Source organism: Anarrhichthys ocellatus, unplaced genomic scaffold, assembly GCF_004355925.1.
Source record: "Anarrhichthys ocellatus isolate YVR2014 unplaced genomic scaffold, GSC_Weel_1.0 scaffold1481, whole genome shotgun sequence".
NCBI classification, from domain to species: domain Eukaryota; kingdom Metazoa; phylum Chordata; class Actinopteri; order Perciformes; family Anarhichadidae; genus Anarrhichthys; species Anarrhichthys ocellatus.
Window position 1 is genome coordinate 1 of NW_022281455.1, and position 11,061 is coordinate 11,061.

At 44.5% G+C, this 11,061-nt stretch overlaps 1 protein-coding gene across 1 annotated transcript; it reads right to left on the minus strand.

Moving 5' to 3' along the window:
* Window positions 1-5,080: 5,080 nt before the first annotated feature.
* LOC116377635 (tripartite motif-containing protein 16-like) lies at window positions 5,081-9,001 on the minus strand. The gene is made up of 2 exons (XM_031839308.1): window positions 8,982-9,001; window positions 5,081-6,145 (listed from the first exon to the last, which is right to left on the minus strand). The coding sequence occupies exon 2, from the start codon at window positions 5,984-5,986 to the stop codon at window positions 5,081-5,083; it is 906 nt and encodes a 301-aa protein (XP_031695168.1). The 5' UTR covers window positions 5,987-6,145; window positions 8,982-9,001.
* Between the last annotated feature and the right edge of the window lie 2,060 nt (window positions 9,002-11,061).

The following is an 11,061-nucleotide window of genomic DNA, read 5'->3' on the forward strand; positions in this document are numbered from 1 at the left end:
GGGGGTCACATCTTCAGCTAAGATGGTTAGAGAGAGCTTTCTTCTGTATCTATAATAATATAATCCACACAAACTGTTGTACTTCACTACCTTCAGGGTTTAGGAATATCCCCCCCTCTATATCTGTCACATTGGACCCTTCCCACCCCGGGTTTCCCAGCATCCTTTGCAGCAGCAGCAGCTCTCTGCTGGAGCTGCTGATGTTGGAGGAAAATGCGTAACAGGAAACAGAGAGATGGACCAAACCATTCCACACCCGATGTAGAGACAGACCTTCATCACATCACACACAGGGTTCATTTTAAACACTTTATTGTTATTAAATGAATTGTTCTCACCTGTCAGGTTGCTTTGGTGCTACTTCATGTACATGTGATGCTCTTCATCTCACAGCTCTTATAATATTGCATTCTATTCTTTTCATATAATAGTCCCATAAAGTTCTTATTTCTCGTATTTTAAGGTATATTTAATTATGATGTATAACTATATGAATGCCTCATTGTGCGTGTATTGTCCTGAACACTTCACTATCGCAGTAATATTCTTATATATAGTGTATTCTTATGGCTATTTATAGCTGCAATATTTCTGAAATATTTCCATAATAAAGTATATATGTTGGTGTCGTCCTGCTTTATTATCAGAGGTTATAATTAAAATATGTTTGCACCTAAGAAATATTATAATAAAGCTTGCATTTGTAATAATGCACAAAATATGAAGGAAGTCATTTTATAATTTATGACAAAATAAGTGAAATTAAATGTTTATTTGCATGAAATCAAATCATTTCTGTGACTTAGAGTCGACTTGATTTAAGCTTTTTCTTTTTTTTTTTTCGGAGATCCAGACAAAGACATAACGGAACTGAACTCACCGGGGACTTCTCCACGTTTCTCTGCCGGAAGTGAAGAAACCCCGACTCTTCTTCACACTTTTTATCCTCTTCTTCTTCTTTTCTTATATTTTGTAGTAAATCCTTGAATTTTGTCCTCAAACAGGAGATCTGCAGCCTGGAGCTCCACAGCTGTCCCCGAGCCTCGCCCACACACAGGAAACACCACCAGCTGTCACAATAAAACGCCAGGCAATACAGGTTCCGGCCAGGGTTTTCAGAGTAAAATTTGTGTACAAATACAAGAGGAAAATATGTGTGAAAGTACATTTATCCACGAGTATGAATGTTGAAGCCTCTGTCATCAGGAAACATGAATGAATATTAATTTAATGTAATATTTATATTATGATAATTGTTCATAACTCACCTGTTTTCTGTATGTTGCGTCCTGATTGCATCACACTTTTATTCTGAAGGGGGAATACCGTAACTTCCGGTGAAAGCCTGACCTGATAGGTGCAGCTTTGAACAGCTGATGGAATGAGACTTCCCCCAAAATCCACACAAACATCCCTTAACTTGTTGGTCTTCCAGTGTCTGTTAAGTGTTGTCTGATGACTAAATGTAACACGTATTAATCCTGTCATTTAAACATATTATACGTGTTTAGTATTAAAGTTTAAACATCTAATTCAGACATCAAGACGCAGAGGCACTCCACTGTGTCTATCTGCAGATTCAACATCCTGGTGCATTTTTGGCAATTACTGGAGACTTTAACCAAACCACTCTGGATAAAGCTCTGCCAACTTTTCACCAGCATGTTAACTCCCCCACACGGAACAATACAACTCTGGACCTTCTGTAGGCTAATGCAAAGGATGCATACAGTCCTACTGCCCTTCCCCCCCCACCCCCTTGGCAGGTCTGATCACAACCTGATCCTGTTAACACCCAGGTATGTTCCTCTGGTGCAGAGGATGCCTGTGACCACCAGGACTGTGAGGAGGTGGTCTCAGGAGGCTAAAGACGCCCTGCAGGACAGCTTTGAGTCTACGGACTGGGATGTGCTGTGTGGACCACTTGGGGAGGACATCAACAGCCTGACAGACTGCATCTCAGAATACATTAAATTCTGTGAACAAACCACCATTCCATCCCGGACTGTATGCTGCTTCCCCAACAAGCCATGGATCAGCAGTGACCTGAAAGCTCTTCTTAATAACAAGAAAGCAGCTTTCAGGTCTGGGGACAGGGACGAGCTCAGGAGAGTCCAGTGCGACCTGAAGGTGAAGCTCAGGGAGTGCAAGGACTCCTACAAGAGGAAGCTGGAGGCCAAACTCCAGCAGAACAACGTGAGGAAGGTGTGGACTGGAATGAAGCAGATAACCGGCTTCAAGTTTGGAGAGAGACAACCATCGGGCTCCCTGGAGAGGGCCAACGAGCTAAACTGTGTCTTCAATAGGTTTAGTTCACAGCCCTCATCTGTCTTCTCCACACAAACACCTCTGCTGCCTCCCCCCCTCCCCCCTCTGTCCATCACATGTGATGAAGGTGCTGGAGAGGCTGGTCTTGGCCCACCTCCGACCGCAGGTGAAATCATCACTGGACCCTCTGCTCTGCAATTTGCATACCAGCCTCATGTGAGAGTGGACGACGCCATCATCTACCTGCTGCAACAAGCTCAGTCGCACCTGGATGGAACCGGTGGCTCTGTGAGAATCACTTTCTTTGACTTCTCCAGTGCCTTCAACACCATCCAACCACTGCTGCTGAGTGAGAAGCTGCCGGTGGTGGGGGTTAACGCATCCACCGTCTCCTGGATCACTGACTACCTCACAGGCAGACCACAGTTTGTCCGACTGGGCAGTGTGCTGTCTGATACGGTGATCAGTGATACTGGAGCCCCACAGGGAACTGTTCTGTCTCCCTTCCTGTTCACCTTGTACACCACTGACTTCCAGTAGAACTCAGGGTCATGCCATCTGCAGAAGTTCTTCTCTGATGGCTCTGCAGTGGTCGGGTGTATAAGGGACGGACGGGAGGAGGAGTACAGGGCAGTAGTGGAGGACTTTGTGGAGTGGGCCGGTAGAAATCACCTGCTTCTGAACGTGGCCAAGACCAGAGAGATGGTGGTCCAGTTTCTGGAGGTCTCCATCGACAGCAGACTGAACTAGAAGACCAACATCAACAAGAAGGGGATGAGTCGACTCTTTTTCTTGAGGAAACTTCGATCCTTCAACGTGTGCAGCGAGATGTTGGAGATGTTCTACCAGTCTGCTCTGGCCAGTGCACTGTACTTCTCCGTAGTCTGCTGGGGGAGCAGCATTGGAGCCGGAGACACCAACAGGATCATTACACTTCTACAATACCTCACAACAACAACATCAACAACAACAACATTTGGTTTGGACAAACAAATCAATGTGACCATAGATTTCTTCACAAATGTCCACAAAGACAACAAAGTGTGGAGGATAAAGGAGGTCTGCTGCTCTTGGGCCCGAGCCCTATTTTTAGGCCTCTGCTCGAAAATTGCATACCCATACTAAAAATAGTGTATTTCTGGAACTACAAGGTCTATTTGAATAATTCTGATGTTATAATAAAGGTAACACTTGCGAAATTTGTACAGATGTCTAAATATCAGTGTATACATTACTGGTTAAGAGTAAATGAAGATCGCACACAGCCCAAATTGAAAAGTTGCAGGTTCACCTGAAAACAAGGTCCTTTTATTGTATTTATTTCTTTAGAATGATCCAGCTGCAAGCCTAAAAACACTCCCAAATCATAGCACAATATGTGAACAGTCTATGTTTAAAGTTTGACTTTGATAAAGTGAAGCAGAACAAAACTAGAGAGGTTGTAGTACAGAGGTCAGGCGAGGTCACCCAAATTGTCATTTTGGAACCAGCTGCTCCATTGTAATTTTCTATACTATATAACTATATATTTCACTTGTTTTATCACTAATAGTGTTAAATACATCCAAATACAGCAGTTTGGCTTCATTTTGAGAGCTAGAATCCTCTCTGAGCCTGTTTCTGTCTCTGAACCATGGAGCTGTCTTGTCTGAATTCCAGTTTCTCTGTGTCTATGCGGGCCTATCTCAGCCTATCATTGGTCGATTTCAGTCAATGAACCCTCCTTCGACACGTCAGAGTCCATAGAATTGAGCTGGGACAACGTGGTATTGATTAACAGAATCGTTAGCCAGTCAGAATCAAAACCGCGCCGTCCTCGTGAAGTGTAACATCCGATAAACCGAAAGTCAAATCCCTACCCCCGGCTCCTCTAAGTTAGATTGACCCCCCTTCTTCAAGGAAACAGTTCAGTGACAAACAGGATATACGTCGAACACATATGTGAATGGAAATAACCGGGAATTTATCCGTTCTCTTCAGGAAATCAGCTCACGGTGAGGTGCGTTTATGATTATTATTGTTAAAGCGGTTTGTGGTTCTGGTGCTTGTTTGCTCAGAACTCTGTAATGGTTTCACGGAGAGAACGGTTGAAGATATCTCTGGAATCTGTGTCGAATTCCCGACACAGATGTGTATTAGTTGTCCGTGTTAGCCTTTAGCTTTGTGTTCGTAGCTTTGTCCGGAGTGCGTAGCTCGCGGACTCATGGCGAAAAATACGTGATATTGTGGTACATCTTCTAGTTGAATGTATTAGTTAGATAGAATTGTGTTTGGAGTGTGTAAAGATGGCTTGCATGATATTGTTGCCCAGACCTTGTTTTTTAATGTGGTATATAACATGTATACATGCATTATATTCACTCTCGATAACTGCATTTTTTGACGGTATATGCTGCCCCCTCTGGTACCGAGAGGCCCCGAATTTGGGGGCATCAGGCATAACATGACCCATGCAGTGGAAGAGAAACAACAACATACTAATACATCAATACTAATATTCATCAGACATTTAGAGCTCAGAGAAGTTCACATCTTCATGCAGAGAAATGTCAGTTCAGGTAAACAAACATCATCATGAGCAGTGATAGCCTCCATGGCTAAACAGACACAGGAAGGAGCTCCACCTAAAGAAACTCCAACATTTACACAACAACTGATGACAAGATGTCAAAGTACCACCCATAATGTTTGACTGACAGCTGATCTCTGTGCAGTGAAGAAACACCACAACAATCAGCTGTCAGCAACAAACATGGAGACAAAGTGAGTTGAAGAGTTCAAACACAGAGTTTAACCCTTAAAGGACTTCTGTCTACTTCAGGTTACACAACTCAGCTGCGATTCCATCCCTATAAAAATTAAGTCCAGCATAGAGAGGCTGAGTGAATGTGGTCTGGACTCTGTGGAGGAGAGTCATGGTTTCAGAGACGCTGTAGAAGGACAGAATACCTGCTCTGTGATCCAGGTACACTCCTACTCTGGAGGACTGAGGACCTGAGACGGGAGTTTGGACACTGTTGTACCAAAACTCATAACTGTCATCGTCACAATCTAACGACCAAGATTTGTCATTGAATCCAAACAAACATTCATCTGAGTCTCCTTCTCTGCTGATATTCTTGTATGCGACTGCTACATGAACTCCTAGTCCTTTCCTCTCCACCTCCCAGTAACAACGTCCAGTCAGACTCTCAATACTCAGGACCTGATTATAAAAAGTGAAACTGTCTGGGTGATCAGAATCAAACTGATGTTCACACAGATATGTTGCTTTTCTGTTGCCATCAGATAATAACAGATATGGGTATGCTGTGTTTGGATCCAGTGTGATTTCACGTGAATACTTTAAGAACTCAGCTCTGGTCTTGGGCTCTGGTTGTGGCAGTAAAACATCCACTTCAGTCCCCGTCAGTGAGACATCACAGGACACATCTTCAGGTCCAGCATAGCAGTGATCAGCAGGAGCAGCTTGGAGTCCAGTCTTCTTCAGCTCCTCCACTAAATCTGCTAACATGGTGTTTTTCACCAGGACAGGCCTCGGTGTGAAGGTCTGCTTACACTGAGGGCAGCTGTGGAGTTTCTTCTTATCCCAGTGTGTTTTAATACAGTTCATGCAGTAGCTGTGTCCACAGGGAATAGTCACCGGATCCTTCAGTAGATCCAGACAGATGCAACAAGAGAAGGTTTCCTGGTCCAGCTGAACTCCTTTCTGCTCCATTTCCCCTCTCAGAGACAACGACTGTGTGAGTGTCACTTTGTGAGAAGGTAAACTAGTTTGAGCTCTGATCTGAACAGCTTGTGTCTTTGCAGTGAATGGTGCCTGTCAGCTCCTGCACTTCACCACCATGTTGGTTACAGCAGTCTGTAAACTGTAGATCTGAAGGGGAGGAAACAAGGAAACACATGAACAGAGTGGAGCTGGCTGTGTGTGACATTTTACTGTAACAGAGTATTTATACTGTAGAGTATTAGTACTTTTACTGTTAAAACAAACTCACATTAAAGTTCAGTGATGCAGCATTTCAGTGGATTGTAACTCAGACAAGAAGTCCAATGTGCAGTGGAGGTTTGTGCTTCAGGTTGATTTTTACTGTGGAGATCAAAGAGAACAACGCTCCTCGTTCAGTAGTTTTACTATTAGAGTATTTTCACAGTGTAGTACACTAACTTCCGGCGCCGCAGTGTATGTTAATGATAGATGGTGTAACTCTGAGCACATCACTATTAAAGAACAGACCTGTACTAAGGACATTGAGTTGTTAGCCGTTAGCATGAGGCCAGGCTACCTACCAAGGGAATTCTTGCACGTTATCGTGATAGCTGCATATGTTTCCCCTCCGCTAACGCTGAGGCGGCCTGTGACGTCATCCACTCGGCGACAAGCAGGCTGCTGACACAACACACCAGTGCCCTCCTCCTTCTCTCTGGTGACTTTAATCATGCCCCCCCCCCATCCTCCACTCTGCCCACATTCACCCAGTATGTCACATGCCACACCAGAGACAATAAAATACTGTATGACAACACCAAGGAGGCATACACTTCATCACCTCTCCCTCCCCTGGGAAGATCTGACCACAACCTGGTGCACCTCCTGCCTGTGTACAAACCTCTTGTACAAAGGCAGCCAGCTGTAACTCGCACAGTAAAAAGATGGTCTGAGGAAGCCGAGGAGGCTCTGAAGGACTGCTTTGACTCTACTGTGTGGGAAGTAGTCAGTGACGCCCATGGGGAGGACATCGACAATCTCACTCACTGCATAACGAACTACATCAACTTCTGTGTGGAGAACACCGTACCCACCAGGACTGTACGGTGTTTTTCCAACAACAAACCATGGATCAGTCCTGAAATAAAGGCCCTCCTCAAGGAAAAGAAGAGGTTCTTTAGATCGGGAAACAAGGAGGAGCTGAAGACTGTGCAGAGGGGGCTGAGGAGGAAGATCAGGGAAGGGAAAAAAAGACTACAGGACGAAGATGGAGGACCAGCTGCAGCAGCACTACATCAGCGTGGTCTGGAAGGGCCTCAAGGCGATGTCTGGATACAAGGGGCCCAACCAACAGCCTACAGGGACCAAGAGTGGGTGAATGACCTGAACTTATTCTTTAACAGATTCGATCAGTTATCCACCCCTCCCCCCATCCAGTCCTCCCTGCTGCTGCAACCTCCATTGTCTGCACCCCCTGTAGATTGCCCCCCCCCCCCCCCATCCACCCCCTTCCCCACAACACTCGGCTACCCCCCACACTCCTCAATCACTACACTCCATGACCAGCGCCCCACCCACCCTCCAACAATTGACGGCACACCGCCCCCCCACCCCCAACTTGTCCCTCACAACTGACCAGGTGAGAAAAGAACTGAGAAGGATCAAGGTGAGAAAGGCCACGGGTCCAGACAGCATCAGCTCAAGGCTCCTCAGGTCCAGCGCAGACCAGCTGTGCGGGATAGTGGAGCATGTCTTCAACTTGAGCTTCAAGCTGGGGAGAGTACCACAGCTGTGGAAAACCTCCTGTGTGGTACCGGTCCCAAAGACCCTGCGAACCAAGGACTTCAACAGCTTCAGGCCAGTGGCGTTAAAATCCCACCTGATGAAGACGCTGGAGAGGCTGGTCCTTGTACATCTCCGCCCCCTAGTGAGCTCATCTTTGGACCCACTTCAGTTCGCCTACCAATCTGGCATCGGGGTGGATGATGCTGTCATCTACCTGCTACACAGATGCCTTTCTCACCTGGAAAAGGCTGGAAGCACTGAGAGTCATGTTTTTTGATTTCTCCAGTGCCTTCAACACCATCCAGCCTTTGCTTCTGAGGGACAAGCTGGAGCAGACCGGGGTGGACCACCACCTCACTGCATGGATCTTGGACTACCTCACCAACCGTCCACAGTATGTGCAGATACGGGAGTGTGAGTCCGACCTGGTGTCCTACAGCCCGGGGGCCCCACAAGGAACCGTTCTAGCCCCATTCCTCTTCACCATCTACACCTCGGACTTCAAATAGGACTCTGCTAACTGCCACCTGCAAAAGTTCTCTGATGACTCTGCAATCGTCGGCCTCATTTCCGCCGGTGATGACAGGGAATACAGGGAACTGAACCAGGCCTTTATAGGATGGTGCCAGCGGAACCGCCTCCAGATCAACTCTAGTAAAACCAAAGAGCTGGTGGAAAATGGATGGATGGATGGAGGGATCAATATAGTATAATAAATTTTAAAAAAAAATTAAATATATGTATATACGATGTGTGAAGGAGAGGTACCGCAGGTCCTTCCTTCCTGCTGCTGCCGGCTGCACAACCAGCTGTGCTACTAATAGACCACACAACACTAAAAATCTGTGCAATACAACAATTATTGTCCATATATTATTTTTAGTTATATTTAGTTATTGTGCTTTTTTTTTTTTACTTAGTGATATTCTTTACTGTTTTTTTACTTCTTTACTTATTTATAATACATAGTTTTTTACTATGTCTCTTGTTTGCACTGTCCACTTTGCTGCTGTAATCCTGTAAATGTCCCCATTGTGGGACTAATAAAGGATTATTTTATCTCATTTTAGTATTATTGTTTTTGCAGTAACAGAGTATTTTCACAGTGTTGTTTTAGTAGTTTTACTGTTACAGTATTTTCACAGTGTGGTATTAGTACTCTCCCTGTTAGAGTACATGTAGTGACTACTTGTCAAAGATAAAATAAAACCAAACTCACATTAAAGTTCAGTGATGCAGCATTTCAGTGGATTGTAACTCAGACAAGAAGTCCAATGTGCAGTCGAGATTTGTGCTTCAGGTTGATTTTACTGTGGAGATCAAAGAGAACAACGTTCCTCGTGCTCTCTCTCTCGTGTTCTGATAAAAAAAGAGTTTCACTAAGAGAGCATCGCGACATTCTGATGTAGTTTTTCAAAATAAAAGCACTTCTTAATCTGAGATATACACATTGTGACAGCTGGGACATGAGGGAGAGTGTGAGGCCATCTGGTGGATGGATGGAGGCGATGCAGGAGGCTGAAGGAGGGACAGAGACAAAATGGCTTAACTACTGTATCGCTCCCTAGTGGTGGAATGGAATGAAAATTGTTGGGTACGTAACAATAAACGATGTGCACATATGAGACAAATTTCGGGATTATAGGTTAAATGGTTTTGAAGTTATGAGTATTGAAATACGAAGCCACACCTTGAAGTTCATTGGTCCATATCTTCTAAACATAATGAGATATCAAACATATTTTGATATCATTGTATTATATAGATCCAATTCTGATCCACAGCAAATTTAGTAGCGATCGGAGTCAGCGTGTAGGAGGAGGTTGTAAAAATTGGTTTTTCACAAAATTCAAAATGGCGGAACATTTTAATTGGACATACGGGATGAGGGGGCTAAAGTCTAGGGGGCGCTAACGAGCATTTTTTTCATGTTGGAGCGTGGGGCCGATACAATATCAAATTTTTCAGCAGTCCTGATCTGCGTCCCGACTTTGGTGAGTTTTCGGATATGATAAAGCCCCCAAAAGGTGATTCATTGGAGAGAATAATAATAATAATAATTCCTACAGTTTCAATAGGGACCTCGCGGCCCGACGTTATCGGTGCTCGGACCCTGATAAAACACAATCGTGTACCAATACAATAGAGGAAAATATGTGTGAAAGTACATTTATCCACTAGTATGAATGTTGAAGCCTCTGTCATCATCTCACTCATCAGGAAACATGAATGAATATAAATGTAATGTAATATTTGTATTATGATAATTGTTCATGACTCACCTTTTTTGTGTACGTTGCATCCTGATCACACTTTTATTTTGAAGGGGGAATACCGCGCACTCCCCCGACTGTGCCTCGATAGCCTCCGCTAAGAGAAGCCTCTACGGGTAGCCAACTGCACCAAATAGTAATAAATCACCAACAGAAGCGCAACTAGTCTCTCGTTTGCTTTATTTTCTTGATCGCAATCATTGATCTGCTCGTTAGTATAATCTATCGCTCGCATAGCCGTCGGTTTTTAAAGTGGTACATGTTCTACCCCTGCTCAGAGCCCAACAGAGAGAAAGCTCTTTCTCACGGTCCTTTAGGACCGGCTTGAAGCGGGACTTCCCCGGGTCTCTCTTAACTGGAGAAACGGATGTTAGTGTATGTATGTGTGTGCAAAAGTTGCATCAGTCGTGTGCCGTGCTGGAAGTCCTTCAACTTAGCACAGGGGCTGGAGATCTCCCCCTTAGAGCAGACCCCTTCTCTCTGGGTTCCCCGAAGGGACGTGAAAAAGAGTCTAAAAGAGTTACATTTGTACTCGTTTATTTCGTCCAATTCAAAGTACATTTATTTTGGTTCAAATACAGAGAAAACTTGATTAACAGAAAATTAAAGAAAAATCTAAAAAGATTAAGAACCCTGAACTCAGTGAGCAAGCTGCTTTCAAAAGTCCGGAGATTCTAAGAATTAAGTTTTAACCCCACACAGGTAAAGACCTGGTGCACTTCTCCCCAACTACTGCCTCGTTCATCTAAAACAGAGAATATGTATACTCTAGCGTTCCAACCCCCCCAATGCCTTCCTCGTGAGGCATGACATGCCCCCCCTTAATTCCAGTCATGCTCTGATGGACACATCGTTCTCGAACACAACGACCTCCTCTGGTACTCAGGACCTATGACACACCGTGCTCACTGGTTGATGATTATACTCAGACACATATTCCTCATCGTATGTTCTCAATAGGTTACAGGGAGACATGATAATACATCAATACTAATATTCATCAGACATTTAGAGCTCAGAGAAGTT

Bases quoted from the DNA above. Each gene is read 5' to 3' on its own strand.
- LOC116377635 (XM_031839308.1), bottom strand. From the start codon at position 5,986: ATGGAGCAGAAAGGAGTTCAGCTGGACCAGGAAACCTTCTCTTGTTGC.